Genomic DNA, 21,084 nt, shown 5'->3' on the forward strand with positions numbered 1-21,084 from the left:
CCCTAAAAGACCTACCTTTTATTTTCCCCTGTTCTTTCCAAGGGGGGAAGCAATGTAACTTAAAGAGTTTTTATCGTTACAATTACATTTATTCTACAGAATTTACTGTTCAAATTTGATTTCTAGAATCTATTCTATGAAAAACATTTAAGGGCAAAGCTATATTTTATAGCAAGCCTTCTTTGGTGGTCTAGTGGTCAGTATTGAAGGTTTTCAGCACCTACCCAGTGGCAACCAACCAACCAAATAAAACACCCCTCGGATTGCGGAAAGAGGGCAGGACCTGGAGTCAAGAGAGAGCTCATTTCCTAATCCAACCTCTGACACTAATTTTGAGATTTTAGGAAAGTAATTTAGCTTCTCTGAGTCACAACTGTCTCAGCTGTAAGGACCAACTGGTACTTTACTGGGGCATTGTGGGAAAACGAATTAAAATAAATGAATACAAATACATTAAGTATACTATTTGCCGGGCACTGTTTTCTGGGGATAGCACTACAAAATAGTTAAGACTGACAGTGCCCTGGTGAAATTTCCTTTCTAACAAAGAACAGCAAAAATTGGAGCAGCTTGTTACCATCAGATATGATAATGTACATAAAAATGAAGAAGAGTGTATCTCTGCCCTGCTCCACCTCGTTATTGTAAATAATCTAAATAATTCAAGATCTGATTTTTTTTAATCAGGAGGGAATGCCTCATTGAATTTAGAAACTAATCAATCAAATGCATAAACCATTCCCACACAATCTCTACACACCTCTACTGAATCAATCAAAAGCATAAACTAATTGTGACTCATTCCTGGGCACCTCCATTGGATTAATCAAAGCTGTAAAACAGATTCGAGGAATGAAGGGCTTCTAGCTATTGGATGACATCACATGAGGAAAAAGATTAGAAATAGCTAAAATGTTTAGATACCACCACTACACCTAGGTATATGGAAGGACTTTGAGGAGGAAAGCAGGAACTATTCTCTTTGTGGATATGGATACCTTGTGCCTGGGTAAAGTCAGCACAGCAAACTCAGGGAAGGCCACATTCCTATTTCCCCTTCAGTTTCATAGACCAAGTCACAAACTGGACCAGTAACAAACATGGCATCCTACAGAGAGCTGAGAGTGAACAAACTGGATTCACAGAGTTAAGGTGTTCCAGGGAAAATGAACTTTTTGGCCTAGAGAGAATTGCAATGTCATGACAACATCAAGACCCAACAACAACAAATCCAGATATACACTTCTAGAGGAGTTTCAAGAGGACTTCAGGATGGAATAAAAGACAAATGTTTTTATTATATATTTTTAATATTAATAAATAAATCAATTAAATCTGTCTAACTCTCACTGGGAGCTATGTCACCACTTTATCACATAAGTCTCAAAGCCTGAGTCCACTTTCCCCTAGGCAATATAGGAGATACTGCATCCTTGACTTTGGGGGACATCAATTTATGCCAACTGTTCTGCCTAAACCATTATAATGTATTTCCTTTTAAATGCTAATTAAATGGGCTTCAGAGAGGGGGGAGATCCTGGGTTCAAATGTGGCCTCAGACACTTTCTATAGGTGTAATCCTGGGCAAGTCACTTTCCCCCCATTACCTAGCCCTTTCTACTCTTCTGCCCTGGAACCAATACACATTATTGATTCTAAGATGAAAGCAAGGGTTTTAAAAAAGTGCTAATTAAATAAGGCTAGGTAGGAATCAATAGGGACACTGCTCACATACACCAAATCTGTGTCCAATCTGCAAAAAACAATTGCAATAAAAACAACTTGGAGCAAAGCTCCAAGCCAAGGACTACTTATTAAAAGAACTTGGTCCTCTTTAGTGAATAGGATCCCAGATCTTCATCTGAGATGCCTCCTTCCTCCAGAGCAATAGTTTTTATACTGCTTGCTTCCCAGATGTTACAGAAGATGTGGTATAAGATACAAAATCTCATCAGTGGACCCTGACCTTACAGAATTTAGAAAGCCTCAGAAACTAAAGTCAGAGATGATTGCATCAATATGGGTGGTCACAGGATGAGCAAAGCAAGAGTCATCTCTGAATCTACATAGGATAGATGCCTCCTATGCACCTGTGGAGGGTAGTAGGACACTTAAAGTATCTGGGTGATTTCCATGATGTCACTGAATGGATATTTCCCATGTTAGGCAACAGAGAGTGATGACCAAGGCCAAAGGGACATCAAAAATAGCTAAGGGACTTTCTAATCATTGGGACATCTCTATTATGCAGGCTTTGGATGGTCAAGCTCAGGGTGGAGATCTGAATATCCTCTCACCTAAGCTGACCTTACTCACCAGGTCGAAAGGGTGTAGGTCTTCTGATCAGCATGTTGTGCTTAACCAAGGGCATTTTTCATATAAAGAAGAGGATCTTTGACCTTATTCAATCACCCCTAAACTAAATCAATATTAGTTGATTAACCTACATAACTAAATGCTTATTGAAGGTAAAGTATAAAAGAAAAAAATCACTTCTTTATGGAATCACATTAGGCTGAATAATAAGGATTAGAAATCAACTAGGGGATAGATCAATAAATCAATTATTTCTCACACTTGAAGGCTAGTGAGTAGCCCTAGACAGAACTTCCCCCGCTCCCAACCTGAAGAGAAGAGTAGTTAACCACCCTCTGAGTTCCTACTTGGCCAGGGCAAATGAGAGTTGGGAAGTCATTCAGAAGGAAGTGTAATGAGTTATGTGCAACCATTGAAGCCTTATAGAAAATGTCAGCTATTGTTATTTTCACCCAGGAAAAATTAATTTAGAGAGAATGCTTTGTGAGAAAAAAAACTCATCAGAGGTGAATATAGACTGTTTAATTCTTTAAGTCCCAAGTCAACGGATGAATAATATAACAGCCGCTAATGCATATAACTCTAGTGTTTGCAAGGCATTTTCCCTCTATTACTTCATTTGATTTTCATACTCACCCTGTGATGTTGGTGCTACAATTATCTCTCCATTTAACAAAGGAAGAAATTGATGCTTCTAGAAGATATATGACTTGTCCTAAGTGACATAGCTAGTAAGTAGCTGAGCCAAGATTTAAAATCAGGTCTTCTTAACTCTAGGTCCATTATCTACTACTATTGGACTACATGGCTGTTGGGTTCTAATGAGCTAATGACAAAGTCTCCTTTCATTCAAGGAATCCCCAAACTCAGAATCTCAGAAGGTCCTAGATCCTCAGACCCTTCCTGGCATATACTTATCAGTTTTTAGATCACAATGATGAAATAAGTCCTTCAGAGAGACAGGCTTTTCAGTGGGGTCTGACGACATAGGAGAGACAGAAAGAAATTAACTCCCAGATAATGACAGCAGAGTGATCAGTGTTCACAGGTCAAGATGACTGACATCCAGGCAAAGATTTCATTCTTTTCTCCTTTGAAATCCTGCTGGCAACATAAAAGAAAATTTAAAAGCCTATGCCTCTTATGTTTTAAACCCATAGCATGAACCAAGATGGCAGTATTAAAAAATTATATTACTAATAAAAACCTGAACTGGAGTCACTGATTTGAAAATGCCACATCCTGGTAAATAAACTACCCAGAAAGACGATGGCAGATTTTCTCATTGTCCAATCTTACTCTTTAATTTTTCCTCCTAAAATTTGACCCAGCTCCACAAAAGAACATTTTCCTTATAGGAAGGGTTAGACACTCCGGGTACTACTATCCCTTCCTCAGTTATATTTAGAGAGAGCTTCAGGAAGAACTAAAGAAATACTGGTGACTTTGTCTTTGTGAGAGAGTGTTTAGGATACAAGACCACATTGTATTTTATTCCACTTTACTGGATCTTTTTATTTTATTTACTTATTTTTTTAAACCCTTACCTTCTGTCTTGTATGGAATAATAGTACAATATTGTGTATTGGCTCCAAGGCAAAAGAGTGGTAAGGGCTAGGCAATGGGGGTTAAGTGACTTGCCCAGGATCACACAGCTGGGAAGTGTCTGAGGCCAGATTTGAACCTAATTACTCCTAATATCTCTAGGCCTGGCTCTCAATCCACTGAGCTACCCAGCGGCCCCTACTGGATCTTTTTATTGAGAAGAGGAGAAGTAGAGGGAGAGAGTCATACAAATCTGAGGTAATAATCACTGGAAAAATTGTAAAAAATGTCAGAGATGATGCAACATGAAGTCAGTTTGGTTTTCTCACTAAGGTTATATTTGAAAATTAAGGTAATTGAGGCAATAAAGTTCTGAGCAAATTCACTTTATTAGTGAGACTAGTTGTCAACAAAATGAGTCTTGGATTCCTCAGCAAGCCAAGACCATGAGGTGGGAATTATTTGTTCTTGCTGTCTTGATAGATCATTGGCTTCTACTTGCCCAATTCTTGTCTTTAGAGACTGGTTTTCTGCTATAAGCTTTTGATTTTTCCTTTTCAATTTAGTCTGTCCTGTTTTCCAGCTGTTTGATTTTGGTCTCCAATTTGCTTATCAATTCTTTTGATTTGGGGAAATCTTTTTCGAATTGCCTGATTCTAGCCTTTAGAGACTGGTTTTTGGCTACAATCTTTTGGTTTTCCTTTTCAATCTGGTAATTCTTGGTCTTTGATTTACTTGCCTTACTTTCCAATTGGGAAATTCTGCCTTTTAAACTGTTATTTTCTTGCCAGATCTCTTCCATCTTTCTCATAATCTCAGATTTGAACTCTTCAAGACCTTGTGACCTGTTTTCATTGTTTTGGGAAGGTTTGGATATGGTTACTTGTTTGTTCTCCTCTGCTGTTTGCTCTGTTGTCTGGATTTTTTCTGTGTAAAAGTTGTCGAGTGTTAAAGGTTTCTTCTTCATCTTTCCCTTTTGGGGTTCCTGATTCTGGCTTGCCATTGTGTGAGTGCCCTCTCAGCTTTATGCTCACACCCAAGGTCTGTCTGCACTCTTTAGGCTCCTGAAGTCTCAGGTCTAGTTATTCTCAGGGTCAAGCCTCCTGGTGGTCCCCTTGTTCGTTCTTCTGCCTGAAGCTCCTTTAACAGACTCAGGGCGCTGCTTCCACAGTCAGGCACCTCTCTGCACTGGGTCCCCCACTCAAGGTTCACTCCTGTGCTCAGGATTGGCCCCTTCATCCACGTCTTAGCCCGAGCCTGCTTCCGTGCCTTCACCTGCACCTGCGCTCAAGGTCTATGTTCAAAGTGAGTGTTCTTTAGCCTCTTGGGGTCTTAAGTCTTGCTGCTCTCAGGAACAGGCCCTGGTGAGCTGCCAACAACTTAATGGGTGCCCCAAACTTGCTCTTACTCTTTTGCGCTGGCTTTGGCATTGTAGGTGATGTGGGAGGGAGGGGGTTGCTCAGCTTGCATTTTGGTGAGAGCTGTTTCACCCCCTTTATAGCATGGAAATGCCCTGAACCCACGTACCTTCAATGCTGCGCCCTGTTGTGGGGTCCCTTCGTTCGTCTGGATTTGTTTTTATGTTTTCTTGAGGAGTCCTATATGCATGGGTTAGGAGAGGTCAAGCAGCTGCTTTTTACTCTGCCGCCATCTTAATCTGAAAAAAAAAACATGAGGTGGGAATTATTAACATTCATATAGTTTTGGGAAGTCCAGGGGAATGAAGTTCAAAGAAGAATCCCAGCTGGAAAACAATGTGATTAGTTACAATGTCTGAAGTATCATAGGTGGCAAAATCAAAATGATTGGCTGGACTTTTGGGACCAGCAAGACCCCTCCTTCCATCTTCCTGTTAGGTAAGATTGATTGATTGATAAGAATACATTTGCTCATTAGTTGGACAGAAATAAACTTCTTGCTGCCATGCAGACCTGCAGTCTGGAAGTCTTATTAGTAGGATAGTAAGTCACCCCTAATTGTACATGGTTATGCAGGGCTGTATGGTAAGATAACTGATCTCTCTCAATTGTATATGATTTATAGAGACAATATATTTCTTTGAATTAAGGTTGATATGGGGGTACAAGCTTCCCTAAGATACCCCAAAACTCCAGAAACGTTCAAGGGCAAAGAGGACTTACCAAACTCCTTTCTACTCCCAGAAGAAACATCTAGCCCCCTTGGGACCTTTCCTCTAGATCCCCTTTTACCTTTGATATACATCTCTGGAGCCCCTATGATTTGGACTTTCCCCTAGACCTTCAATTAGCATAGATATGCACTGGCTCTTTCTATGCCAATAAAACACCAGATGGTACCTAATCTAATTATCCTCTGAATTCTATAGACCATCCCCTACACCCCCAACCTCAATGACCTCATTCCTAACTCATTCCATCCCCTTTCTCTTTTCTCATAACTCCTGTAGTGAAAGGGGCATGCAATCCTCTTATTCCATTCCTTCTAGGAGGCAGTACCACACCTGCACTGTCCTCCCAGCCACTTCAACAGGAATTCCAAATGAATACATTTTTCTTCTTTTTAAGCTAAGTTTTGGAGTCTGGTGTTCTTTGCAAAGAGTACCTGGCCCCAACCCTCAACTTCCTCCACAACAAATATGGGACAACCTAGCTCAGAGGGGAAAGCCTGCCTTCTGAACTTAACTCAGAGACAAAGATACATTGCTGAGGAAACTTTTCAATATTTTGGGGGAGTGATACAGAAAAGAATCAGTTACAAAATGTAATCAGAATCAGTTTGATTTTTCTCACTAGGATTATCTGCAAACCAAATGTTCTAGGCTCATGGGACTAATTCTACGGATGGGGGAGGGGGGGAGTGATTAGCCTCATGTTCATTCCTCAACATTTAGTAAAATATGTTCTCTAAATAGTTGTGTGATAAATATGTCCTTCATGCCACTAGAAGGTAGAAAGCACAATTCAATGCATTGCTGAATATATTCCAGAGAGGTTAATTACATGTGAATTACAGCAAGCCAGATCTTAAATGGGGATATGAAAGCTGCCCCAAACCCCTTAGATACATCCAGATGAGGGGTATCCTGCTCTTGTTCTACTGAATTTCTATTTCATTATCGGTCTTCTCTATGCCAATAAAAATTTTAGTATTGTCGGCGTGGAATCTAGAGACCCCAAACTTGTAGCCTAGTGAGATAGGATGAACCCCAAGTTTTAGAAATAGCTTGTAGGCTGGAGACCCCCAAAGCTTGTGCTTGTTCCCAGTTCCCAGGAGAATCCACCCTGAAGGGAATCCAAGACTAGCAGTTGTGACTGAATAATGGACCCTAAGGTAAATGCTAAATACCTTTTTGTTTTAGGTAAGTCTTCCCTATTGTATCAAAGACCCTTTCCTAGGAAGGTACATCAGGGCAGGGACCATCCTTTAATATCCATTGTGTAAGCAGCCCCTTCCCTTACACTCTAGCCTCTGGCTAGGATTCCTTTCCCAAGCTGGAATTTCCTTTGTTCCTAGAAGTGGTCTCATCTAGCACGGTGGCACTCCCAGGGGGTCAGGGAGCAGAGCGAAGCAGAGTTCAATCCTGGACTCTGCATAAGAGGCCTAGTGAGGCCTGTTCCCCCTTTCCCTTGATTATAGAGTGGCTTTATGACTATTTAATAGTTCTGTGTTTTTTAAAAGTTAACAGTATCTAAGTGAGGGCAACAGGATGAGATTTGGCAGCATTATAATCTAAGACTGATTTGCTCTTACTTACAAAGAGAAAGTACTGATTTGACATGGCTCCTTATTAAGTCTTCCCCCATTCATCTTTAAATCTTTTTCAAGATTAAAAAAAAACTAATTGGGGGGGGGGGGCGCAGCTGGGTAGCTCAGTGGATTGAGAGTGAGGCCTAGAGACAGGAGGTCCTGGGTTCAAATCTTACCTCAGACACTTCCTAGCTGTGTGAACCTGGGAAAGTCACTTGACTCCCATTGCCCGCCCTTACCGCTCTTCTGCCTTGGAGCCAATACACAGCGTTGACTCCAAGACTGAAGGGAAGGTTTAAAAAAAAACAAAACACAAATAAACTAATTGGCAGAAACACGTGGGTCTTGCTTGTGGATAGACTTCTTTGCCTTCTAGTTATTCTTTGAGATAACAAAAGTCTGCACACATTCAACACTCTCAACAGTCTTAGATATAGGTACTTGTTGAGTTGAACAGGTTACTCAGGATTTCATTCCTTAATATCTGACTTTTGGAAAATTCTAGAATATTTTCCAGCTTCCCAACTTCTGGGGACTTGCTCTCCAAGTCTCTCAGAATTCACAAGGTTAAACAGCCAAGACAGAACATTAGGTCCATGACAGCTTGGGGTGAGAGAGGCACTTCTCTCATTTAGAGAGTCACAGGATTTTGTCCTATTTGCTCAAACACCAACTAGGCAAGAAAGAGATAGACCAAAAGACTTGCTCTGGTTAGTCATGTTCACTTTTGGGACCCCATTTTTCTGGGAGAAAGTACCTTCTATTGTTTGGGATCAAGGTGTGCCAGGAAGAGCTACTCAGTTACCCCTTAACTCTCCCCTCCTGCCAGGGAAAAAACCCAATGGGACTTGGCCTATGGTCCAAGACCTTGGGCATGTTAATGAAGCAATAATTTCTGCACACCCCACTGTCCCTAGCCCATATACAATCCTAACTCAGATTCCAGGAAACTCTCAGGGGTTTTCTGTGATTGACTTGAAAGATGTTTTCCTCTGCATACCTCTACACCCAAAGTGTAGATCCCTTTTAGTGGTTGAGTGGGTTTTCCCCTCAGACCCCAGACCCCAACAAGTCATGCGTTGTACCCTTTCACTGGACCTCAGAGACAGCCTGCACCATTTTGGGACTGCCCTCAACAAAGACTTTAGAGCTCTAAAACTGACTAACAGCTCCATTTTACAATACGTTGATGACCTCTTGATTTCTAGCCCATCAGAGGCTGCCTGTGTCAGGGACACAATTTCCACCTTAAAATTCCTAGGATTTGTAGATGAGAGAAAGCAATTTGCCCTAGGTGTTTTAGCTCTGTACCTGGAACCTGATCTGAGGCCAATGGCTCAAAGTAACAGCACTGGAGCTCCCAGACCCCCTCCTCTCCCTAAGCCCATCCAAAGGAGAGGGGAATCACCAGGGGAGGATTGGCAGATTGATTTCACCCACCTGTCACCTTACAAAAGGTGCAAGACCCTAAAAAGATCCCTCACCAAACTATGTGAGGAAGCAAAAGTTGATTGGATCCAAGCTCTCCAAATAGCCCTTACTAGAATCAAACTTGCTCCTCCAGCAGATTTAGGACTAAGCCCACTTGAACTGCAGTATGGGAAACCCTTTCTAACCTCAGATGTTCTTTTAGATACAGAAATTATTCACGGTTTTGTTCAGTTTTCTAAACAATTCCGGCAGATCCACCAGCTCTGGAGGGAATATGCTAACAAGATCCTTCCCCAACCCAGCTCGGAGGAGGAAGAGGAATCCCTCCACCCAGCCACACCTGGAGATTAGGTACACCTGAAAACCTGGAGTAGATGGAACCAGCTAACACCCCAATGGGATGGGCCCCATCGCCTAAGTTTGTCCACTTCCACAGCAGTAAAATTAGAGGAGCAGAACACATGGATTTATACCTCTCATATTAAACCCTTTAACTTCCCCCAGAAACAGGTGGTGAAGGGGGAACAGATGTCACTCATTCCTGTGAGCTGCTGGAGGACCTCAAATTCCTCTTCTGCCAGAAGAACGAGCCTAAGGACGCTCCGGAATGGGTAGACCCCCATCCCCTTTCCTCCTGGTTCCCTTAAATCTCTTACTCCCTTTCTTACACTTTCTGTTTCTTTAATCTCGCCAGCTGGACAGAAAGCCCCCTGATTTAAACCCTGCGGGATTTTTTTTTAACATTGTCACTTCTCTAGTTGTTTTTAGGATGAAAGCTCTCACTCATCACGGAAGATGCCACTCCCAGCCTAGATCTCTGGACATTGCCTAAAGTCGACACCTCTCTCCCTCCAACGTAGGCAGGGCCAGCTATACAACCATACCCAGCTTGGAAGAAGCTACAGAAGATTGAGACCTTCGTCCCTTTTCCCTTAGATATTTGGAGAGGGGGGAGATGACATGGGCGTTGTGCAGAGATAGCAGGGACCCTGTACCTCTTAACTCAGACTGGCTGTGAACAGGGGAATTCCCTTCCCCCTTCCTGCCCAGGTGACTCCCTAGGCAAAGACCATTGTCCTTGGAATTCCTTTAAGTTGAGATAGAGAAAGAGATACACCTCCGGAATGCACCGGGACAGTCTCAGCCCTGAGGGTTTAGGACAGACCCGGCACCCACTGAATGCTTGAGTCACGTGCACACTACGGAAAAGGATACAAAAGGGCGAGAACTGGGGTACTCTGGAGCAACCTCCCATGGCTGTTCCACTCATGCTGTCTTGCTGGCCATTAATCCTATCTTACTAATAAATCTTTCTTTTTACTTTTAAGCTAAGTTTGGAGTCCTCTCATTCTTGAGAAAGGTTTCCTTCCCAAACCCAGGGGTTCACCATTTGCACCCCTATAACAGAATGAATGTATAATTCTCAGAGTAAAACTTTGGCTTGTAACTTTAATATTTTAAGAGTAATAAGTAGTACCAGTGGAAGTTAATAAAGCTGGTTCCCCACCCCGCTTTCTCCCTTCAAGACAAAATTACCACCACCACCACCACCCTTCTCCTAGCAGGACAAGATTACCCCACCCCCTTCAAAGTAGAAAGATCTTTTTGATCTGAGGGAAATGGTACCAAGTAGTGTCTTTAAAATATGAATTCTCCCAGGTTCTGTAAACTTACTCCATTCACTCAAAAGGAAAACCTCGGGCTCCAACCTTCTAAAAAACGTTATAATCCTTTTAGGGAAGCTTGATTGGATCAGGATTTTCCTCTAAATAACTCTAGTTTCTGTACATCTTTAGGCATTTGTCTCAGGTCAATTGACTTGAGGCATTGCTCCACCCACGAATCTCCCTTCCCCTCCTTTTCCCTCCTGCAACTCCCCCAATAAAGCATTGCATTTTAATTGATAGGTTTCCTGGGTCTCATTTTGAAAAGTTGCAGAAAAAGAGCACATTTTGTTATTTCCAGATTCCGGTAAACTTCCACTTCCCACAAGCTCATTTTACGGAGGGTGAAGGGACTTGCCCAGGGTCATACCACATATCTAAATCTGAATTTAGGAAGATGAGTTTTTCTGACTCCAGGCCTGAATTCCATCCCTTGTACCACCTAGTTGTCTACCAGTTCCTGCCTTTTGAATGGACCCTATTTCTAACCAAAAAGGTTCCTGTTCACCATGAGATAAGTGGATGCAAACCAATTACAGAATGTTTGCACATGTTCTAAATCAAAAGGCAAAGTTCCTCTATTAGATATCACATTTTGGAACCAGGATCTCCAGCCCTTCCCCACTAAAATTTGTGTGTTCTTAAACTGAATGCCAAGATTGATCTGTGCAGAGAAAAAAGAATTAATTTGTTCTTCTCAGGATGGGATGCCATTAAAGAAGGAAAACCTGTTTGGGAATTCAAAATAACGTCTCAAGGACATTTTGTTATTGCCATAGACCTGGTGGGTTGAGAGATCTCTTATCTCAAAGAAAGCAAACCATAGGGATGTCCTACCTCCTTATCTCATCTGACCTTTAGAAGTCGGGAGAGTCACTCCTAAGGACACAGCTACCTCTTCATAATCTTCCCCCCTAGCCTGTGGAAACTCGAGATGAAGCCCACACTATGATGGTGCTCCTGTCCTGTGGGTAACCAGTCCTTTTCTAATTGGCTAGACTTTTGTGCCTAGATTGTAAGTTCAGCCCCCAGACCATGGGGTATTGAACAGAGTGGGTGGGGGTTTGCATCAGAAATCTATAAAATGCTTGTATCCACACCTATGTATTGGGCATCGCCATTAGGATGTGACCCCTTCTCATGAAAGATTAAACCTTGCTGCCATATCATCTCACAGCCTAATTCTAAGTAGCAATTTGGTGAGAACTGTGAGAGCTAAGATAGGAAAGTAGAACGGGATCAGAGAGGACCACATCTCCCCAGGCCCAATAGTATGATCCCAAAGGATCCTTATTGTTGGAGAAATGCCATTTTTTCCATGACTTGTAGAGCCACCAGATCTGGAAACTTCCAAGACCTCAAATGAGAAGAATAAAGAAAATAATGTGGATAATGGGATAGGAATACAAGGAACCCTTTTTTTAGCAGTCTCAAAACCTCAAATAATATGTAATTCAAAATAAATCAAGAACTGCAGGAAATTGTGTAGAAATTCTCCTAATAACTTAAAGCAAGTAAGCTTTTTACTCAAAGTCTTTCAAAGGAACAAGCTAAAAAGTTACCATTAGTGCAATAGTCTGAGTCACTCATAATTTTAAATGTACTAAGATTGAAACTCAGAGAAGGCAAAATGTTTAATGAAATTTTATGGAAAAACATATATATAAAAACATCATATAATATTTTTGGTCTAGGAATAATGAAATGTTGAATGAGGATCTCCCCCTCTTACTTTATTGAGAAAAATGAGGACATTTGTTATGAACTCTCTCTTCACTTCACTGAAAAAACTCATTGCCATCATCTTCCACTTTTTCCTCCTTTCTTTCAGTCTTTAATAATAAGGTAACCCTTCTTGCTATACAAACCACTCACATACACCCTCCATCTAATCTCCTCCTTTTCCAGATAATTGCACTAATTCTTGACCTCTGCAGAATTTTAGACTGTTGATCATATGGATGTTTCTTCTTTGCATTTTTATTACACTACTCTCTCTTGGCTTGTTCTAACTAACTGACCTCTCCATCTTAATTTCCTTTGCTAAGCCTTTAATTCATATCACACTCCTTGACTGGGAGATTCTCACGGTTCTCTTTAAATCATCTTTTTTTCTCGTCTTTCTCTGATCTGTCCCATTGTGTAGTATTCTCTTTCTGTCCTCTCTTCTCCTTTCCTTAACCACAGTTCTGAACATTTGATTTGCCTATTTAATTAACTCCAAATATTCCCTATTCCCCACTATTATATAGACCTCTCCTCTGATTAGTTTTTAAAGGCTTTCAACTACCAGTTCCCAATCTATCCAATCTCTTTACATTTTTACTTTCCAACTCACTTGCTTTTGCTTTGATATCCTCCCCTGCCTGGAAGGCAATCACTGCTTATCTCTGCTTCATAGAATCCCTCACTTCAAGGCAGAAGAGAGGGTAAGGGCTAGGCAATAGGGGTCAAGTGACTTGCCCAGGGTCACACAGGTGGGAAGGGTCTGAGGTCACATTTGAACCTAGGACCTCCCATCTCTAGGCTGGCTCTAAATCCACTGAGCTACCCAGCTGCCCCTAGAATCCCTCACTTCTTAAAGACTCAGCTCAAGCATCAAATTTACAAGAAACATTTCTGGATTCCCCACAATTTTTGGTGGCTCTCTCCTTTACTATTCTGCATTTATTTTCAATATTTTCTTGCCTATACTTTGTGGAAGTACACAAAGCTCTCCTCCTATTCCCTTTTAAAAATTAAGAAAGCATTTTAAAATTAAACTAGCCTGAAACCTTTGGACTAATCTGAAAAAGAAAATTTACATCTTAATTCTAAAACAATGCCCCACTCCTAAAGGATTCCTCCACCTAGTCAATAGGATAGAAAACTCACTGGGTAAAGGGTCCTTGACTGAACCAATTAGATGGGATTTAGGGTCACTATCTCTTAACTCCTTCAGTTTCAATTATCAACTCTTTCCAGATGACTCTCAGACCTACCAGTCTAGCTCTAATATCTCTCAACCTCCAGTCTTATCTCCAACTGCTTTTTAGACATTTCAAACTGCATGTCCTATAGACATCTTAAACTTAAAATATCCAAAACCGAACTGATTTTATTTTTATCCCTGGAATTTCCATCTCTTCCTAATTTCCCTGTTACTTACAAGGGTATTCCTAGTTATCCACCCTCAAAACACAGATGTCATATTCCTCATCTCACACTCCCATATCTAATCTGTCATCTTGGCTTGTTGATTTAACTTCTTAATAGCTTTTCAATATGTTCTCTTCTCTCCGTGATAACTCCACAATCCTACTGAAAGTCCTTATCATTTCAAGCCTATCTATTGAATCTCTTCAGTCACGTTGCTCTTTAGGACCCTTTTGGGGGTTTTCTTGGCAGAGATAACTAGAGTGGTTTGCCATTTCCTTCTCCAGCTCATTTTACAGATGATTAAAATGAGACAAGCAGGATGAAGTGACTTGCCCAGGATTATACAGATAGTCTGAGATCAGATTCTGAACCCAGAAAGAGGAGTCCAGGCCCAACCCTCTATCCATTGCACCTCCTAGATGCCCATCAGTGTCTTTAGCAAGGAAATAAAAGCAATAATGATAAGTCACTATGCCATATAGGTTCAGAAGAAAGTTTCTCATCTTGCCCCCTGAAGAAATATGCAATAATTTTAGAAATCAAAATAATATTTTGCCTTTGAAATGACTGTATATCTCATATGCCTTAGCAGAGACTATTTTTTACTTCATATCTCCAACAATTAGCCCAGTGCCTGGCACATTTTAAGAACATAATAAATGCTTTTTGATTAATTGATTAGCCCTATTTCTTGACTCTGTGAATACCTAAACTTGTCAGGAGCTCTGATTCATTCTTTAGCTTCGAAGAGTCAGAGTTAAGGGTAGAGATAGATCAATAGAGTGATAGATTGATTTATCGATAAGATAGATAGATAGATAGATAGATAGATAGATAGATAGATAGATAGATAGATAGATAGAAAATTTACTAAGAGTTTACTGGTCCCAAGAAGTTGTACTAGAAAAAAGTCCTGGGTACAGGAGGTCCTAGGTTCAAATCTGACCTCAGACACTTCCCAGCTGTGTGACCCTGGGCAAGTCACTTGACCCCCATTGCCTACCCTTACCACTCTTCTGCCTTGGAATCAATGCACAGAAGTTAAGGGTTTAAAGAAAAAAATAAAAAATATAAATAAAAAAAAAAAGAGAGAGAGAGAGAGGGCAGCTGAGTGGCTCAATGGATTGAGAGCCAGGCCTTGAAATTTTCTAAAATGGAGAATTACTTTACTGGGCCCAAGATCTAAGATACTGCATTCATTCCTTCTTCCTAAAGGATTCCTTTGCTCTAGCTGGAAAAATTCAGCCTGATTCCAGTCATTCAGGGAAGACTAGTCTTTAGTAAGATGGGGGAGTAGGTTCCCTTCCCCCCCCCCCCATACTCTGATTTAATTAATCTTCATGCCCCATCAACAAATTATTCATAAGCTAACCACTGGACTCTTGTAGTTCTTTCTTTTCTAGCAGAGAGAGAAGCAATACTGGCCTGAGAGCAGTTGCCCCCATTCTCTTATCCTGCCATATGACTTTAAGGCTTTGGATGATCCAAATAATTGAGTTAGGAGAAGTAGGAATCTTTTAATGTTTAGACTGGATATCCAGTTCTCAATCTTCATTCTTGTCCTCTCTGCCCCATCTTTACATTGCTGACGACCCTCTCCTGGATACTCTTTCCTTTCTGGGTTTTCATTATATTATTCTCTTTCTTCTCCTTCTACTTGTCTCCTTTAATAAATTTAATTCCATGTCATATGGAAAAACTGTGAGTATTTGGCAAAGCTGTATTTTAGTCCTTTTTTCTTTCTGTAAGTTCTTATTTGGTGATGGGTTAGCTGCCATGGATCCAGTTGCCATCTTTGTGCATCTGATTCCTTATCCTACATATGCATCCCCAGAATTCCTTTCTGGAGTATGTAGTTCAAAGTACAAAATCTCCATTTATACAATCTGTAAGGGTTAAAAATGAAAGGTTGGACTAACTGTGGTCATCAAAAATATATTACTCAAGTCAGAATGACTTTTTATGGCAGTTTATTTACAAAAAGGAGAAAGAGTGAAAGTAAGGGTAATGAGAAAGAGAGAGAGAGTATAGATAATTACTCTGGCCTGGTTGGAAGCAGGTAGGGCTTCAGAGTCTCCAGCAAAGAGGGGTCCAGAGGTCAACTAAACAAGGTCCCAGTCTCCAAAACTGAGGCCTCTCCAGAGGCTAGTCCCTCCAGAAAGCCAGGAAAAGGAGTCAGCCTTTTTACTCACCCATGTGTGGTAGTTCAAAGGGAGAGATTCAAGAACAGTCTCACCAAATTTCAGTCTCAGGTCCATAAAGCAGCCTCCAACTTGAACTCCGAAGAACTGCCTCTCACAGGAAGTTGCCACACAGTTCTAAATGTCAGATATGATCAGGCTAGGAAAAGTTTTGACTGACCAACAGTAGTTTTATTTGATGCTAGAGGTGATAGGGAGCCACTGGAATCTATTGAATAGATGAGGAATATAATCAGACCAATATTTTATGAATATTACTTTGATTCTTTTTTTATTTGATTTGATTACTTTTGATTACTTCGGTCATGTTGAAAGAGGATTTTTAAAATATTTTAAGACAAAGATGGCATCTGCAACAGAGATGCAACTCAGTTGGGAGGCACCCATCGAACATGAGATGGGTGTTTTAGTTTCAAGGGGGGAGTTTCCTGGTGCACTGGAGGGGCTCACAATCTAACAACCAATCCTGCCCTTCTCTTAGCTCATGATCATCTTCCTAAACCCAATCCTCACCCTCTTCTGTCCTCCTGCACATCTGGATTTGTTTCAGAGCAGATTTAACCAAAGTGGCTGGTAGGAGGGGGAGTGATAGGGGGATTGTAATTAGGGAATTTCTGACCTATTTCATGTGGCAGGTGTACAGAAAAAAAGGAAGGGGGAGCATGGTTAGGGACTTTCTGACTTATTTTAGCTTGTACACCCAACATGAGTCCCCTTTAGAACCTTACTATATATTATTCTATCTCCTATCTCCATTTCTTTTGTATTGGCTGGCCCCAATGCCTGGAATGCATTCCTTTCCACCTCCACCTCCTAGAATCCCTGATCTCTTTCAAGACACAGCTTTAGTATCTTCTCTATCAGACCTTTCTGGGTATTCTCAGAAACTAATAGTTCTTCCTTAAACCCAAAGCTCCTCGGATCTGTTTTGTTATGTGTTTTATTGCTCCCCCACTAGAATATATGATCCTTTTGAGGGTAGAGGCTGTTTTGATTTTGTCTTTCTCTTTATTACCTCCATGACACATCACAGGCATTTACTTAAGAAACGCTTGTGGATTGATTAGGGTGAGTAAGTAGTGTTGACAAAGTAAGAATCAAGAATTATCTCAGGCAGAACTGTTGGAGAAATTCTATTTTTGTGGACCTGCATGATCTTATCATGTATCTGTAGGTACTACCTCAAACAATATATCCAGGTTTTCCATGATGCAGGATTCTTATCCACATTTCCCCCCAAGTCCTTCATAGGACATATATCCTACCTTCTAGAGCAGTGGTTCCCAAATTTTTTTGGCCTACCGCCCCCTTTCCAGAAAAAATATTACTTAGCCCCTTAAAATTAATTTTTTTTTTGTGAAGCATTATTTCTTTGCATCTTGGAACAGGTGATGGAATAATGGTACAAAATAAGACATACATTTTTTTCAGACATGGCCAACATATTGATTTGTTTGCTTGGCTACAGCTACTTGTTACAAGGAAGGCCTTCCCTTTAGTAGGGATAGAAACTGAGTAATTATCATAATGATGCAAGAAAAAAAGATTATCAGTGAAACATTTTATATTTTAAGATATACAGAAAAGAGCAGAAGTTCAAAAAGGGACAAAGACAAGCAGAGAAGTTTTCTTACTATCATATTAAATATAATACATACAATCAATCAATATTTTCATTAAGCGCCTACTATTATATGTGCCAGGCATAAACATATATAAACTATACATAATAGTTTAATTACAACTCTCTTTTCTATTCTTAATATTGAAATGTTCATTTTTGATATAAGAAAAAACATTCCATTTTACAGATAAGCTCTGAGAAATTACATGATTTATCTATGACTATAAAGCTAGTAAGTATCAGAACTGAAAGGCAAACTCAGTTTTTTTTGACTTTGAGAGTTCAGTTGTTTTTCTAATCTATGTAAGGTTGTCTTTATAATCTCTAAACTATCACCAAAAATTCAATATATAAACAGGTTAAAGTAGTTTTATTTTAACATTTGCTAACAGAAAGGTTTTGATTTTTCATAAGAGACCAAGCCAGTGTGTTAAAAGACTAACTGACTTGACCATACATTCAAAAAACTAATGCAGTTCAAGGACTGTATTTCATGGGGAAAAAGTCACTTTAAACTTAAATTATACTCAACAATCATGTTCTATTCATAGAATATTTTTTAAACAAAGCTTATATTTTGTGATTCTTAAATACGTTTTTTTAAAATACCAAAATTCTTACATGCAGAAAATTGTACTGGTTTCAGTGTATAACTGGTTTCAGTGGTGGTGATGTTGTGTAAACTGAAGTCCACAATACCCACAAGTCCCAGTTTTAGTCTCTTTGTCCAAGTTTATATATACTTTTGGATGACCCAGAGCTCCTCCTCCACCATCACATGATATCACTCGACTTTCCACTTTGCTTACTGGTTGCTCTGCTATCAAATCAATTGCAAAGTTTTCATTTACCTCTTTCTGGTGACCAACAAAGCGAATCCTCCTGTAATCATCTTCATCATAAACCTGGCCTGTGTGGGTAATTTTCTCCCCCGTGGGCGACGCCTGCACACCAAAACATCTGGCGGCCACAGGGAAGCCCTGGCTGCGGCCCAGAAGGCGGCCGAAGGTCACAAACGCCACCGCCACAGATGCCGCCATCTTTCCCGGGCTTGAAATTAATTTTTAAAATTTTAATAGCAATTAATAGGAAAGATAAATGCACCTGTGGCCATCACCACTTCCCTGGATCACTGCAGCACCCATCAGGGGGCGGTAGCGCCCACTTTGGGAATCACTTTTGGGAATCTAGAGGATATATCTCAAACCTATCATATTGGCTAAGATGACAAAAAAAGAAAATGATAATTATTGGAGAGGCTGTAGGAAGATTTGAGAACTGGTTCAAGTTGGTAGAACTAATCACTAAAGCAATTTGGAATTATGCCCCTGAGATCCCTGCATTGTTACAAGGAGATCAAAAGAAGAAGAAAAAGGCACATAGACAAAAATGCTTGTAGTTGTTCATTTTGTTGAAGCAAAAATTAGAAACAAAAAGGGGACTTATCATTTGGGGAAGAGCTAACAAACTATAGTATATTAATGTAACAAAATATTATTACATGGTAAGATGTAATGAAAGAATTTCAGAGAAGCCCAGGAAGACTTGTAGGAAATGATACAGAGTGAAATGAGGACTAGGAGAGCAACTTTTAGAGTAACATTGTAAAGAAAACCAACTTTGAAAGATTTGAGAAAGAACTCTGATCTGTGCTATGACTAACCATGACTTCAGAGCCTAGAGGGCTAAGGATCAAATGTGTTTGCCACCTCCTGACTGAGGGGTGATGTGATGAACTCAAGGCTTAAAATAAAAGTACATTGCTGGACATAGCAAATGTGTGGATTTCTCCTTATTTGACTATATACCTATTTACCCATTTATTTCTTTATTTGTTTATTTATTTACTTATTTAATCTAGCAAAAATATAGTTTTTATTCCTACTACCTGTCACCTCCCTTTTGAAACAAACAAACAAACAAAAAAACAAAAAGAAAACCTTTGTAACCAATGTACATTTGACTATATTTATTGGTTAACAAGGACTGTATTTTTCTTTCTTTCTTTTTTTTTTTATTGGAAAAGAGATGGGGAGGAGACAGAATTAGCAATAGGGTTGGCAAAAAAAAGAGTAAAAGAAAAGTGTGTCATTGAAGCATTTTTTAATGCACAGAATAGAACAAAAGGAAGTTTAAAAAGAAATCCAGCCTAGTGGGACAAATTTATTTTTTATATACATTTGGGTGTATATAATTGTATGTATAATTGTATGCATATAAATTATATGTAATGAATGTTGCCATATGCGTTATATTCACATATACATTTATTTGCTATACATATTTTATTAAAAATAAGATGTATGTAATAGATTCATAGTTTCATGTATAATATTTTTCTATTATATTTTGCATATGGAAATGTTCTTTTTCAGTGTTTATTAAATGGGAGAAACCCCTGTTTTGGTATTTATGCCTTTCTTTGTATTCCCAGCATTTAGCATAGTGACAACATGAAATAAATAAATATTGATCCATTGATTAATTTCCTAAAGGAGGAGAGATGCTATTCTATGGCCTCCAAGATTCCTTTCTTCTCTTATTCTAAGACCGAATGCCCTAAAAGGTTGAAGTGACTTGCTCTTTTGCCATACACAAAGTATGCTTTAGAGGTGGGTTCACACAGGTCCTGTTCATTATTCAAAATTTTGTTCATTCCAGTTTATAACTATTTAGTTATACATTTTCTTAAAGTTTTAAGGTAGGATATTTAAAGAAATATAATAACTCTATAGGGCAAAGTCCTTATCTTGGGGGTGGGGGGTTTGGACCCATTTAGTAATGTAGTGAATCCTTTGTATCACATTTGTACACGCACAAAATAAAATACAAAGGATTGTGCAAAGGAAGCCAATTATATTGAAATAGTTGCCAAAATATTAAAAAATATATAAATTCATGAACCCCAGGTTTAAGAACCATATGATTTTAGGATCTCTGAAACAGAACATCCAAGATGCATATAGTAGTTTTAATACAATGAGCTTTTATATTACGAAAAACAGCTTGTGAATCTAGGTGCAGGGGCAGGCAGTTGGACTGTGGCCGAACTGCACAAAGGAAAAGCTGAATTTCCAAGTTCTTAAAATTGAAGGGGTCGGTTTCTCTTCTGGTGATTACGGTACACTTCAAAGATTTTAGTGCCTAAACTGGGCTCTCGGAATCAGAGCGGATATTACGCAATTATCTCACGTCAGGAATCTCTAGCTGTCATTATGCAAATAAGCATCGTGAAGCTTGCTGGGAGAACACTGTCTGGCAGTATAAGTTAACCACAATTTGTCTTCTTTTAATTTTTCAAGAGAAGGAAGGGGGGAAAAGTCTCTTTTATGGTAACGGTTGAACCAAGAAAAGAGAAGAGAAAGCGAAAGATAATTCACATAAGTTAAATGAGAGTCGAAATTTCCTAGGTTTCGCTAGAAGAATATTCCGTTTA

General features: G+C 39.7%; 1 protein-coding gene across 1 annotated transcript; it reads right to left on the reverse strand.

The window, feature by feature from the left end:
- Positions 1-18,200: 18,200 nt before the first annotated feature.
- Positions 18,201-18,688, reverse strand: LOC123243114 (NADH dehydrogenase [ubiquinone] iron-sulfur protein 6, mitochondrial-like). Its single transcript, XM_044671300.1, has one exon. It carries the CDS (start codon positions 18,686-18,688, stop codon positions 18,308-18,310), a length of 381 nt encoding a protein of 126 aa, XP_044527235.1. The 3' UTR covers positions 18,201-18,307.
- Between the last annotated feature and the right edge of the window lie 2,396 nt (positions 18,689-21,084).

Source organism: Gracilinanus agilis, chromosome 1 (genome assembly GCF_016433145.1).
Source record: "Gracilinanus agilis isolate LMUSP501 chromosome 1, AgileGrace, whole genome shotgun sequence".
Lineage (NCBI taxonomy): Eukaryota > Metazoa > Chordata > Mammalia > Didelphimorphia > Didelphidae > Gracilinanus > Gracilinanus agilis.

Bases quoted from the DNA above. Each gene is read 5' to 3' on its own strand.
- LOC123243114 (XM_044671300.1), bottom strand. From the start codon at position 18,688: ATGGCGGCATCTGTGGCGGTGGCGTTTGTGACCTTCGGCCGCCTTCTG.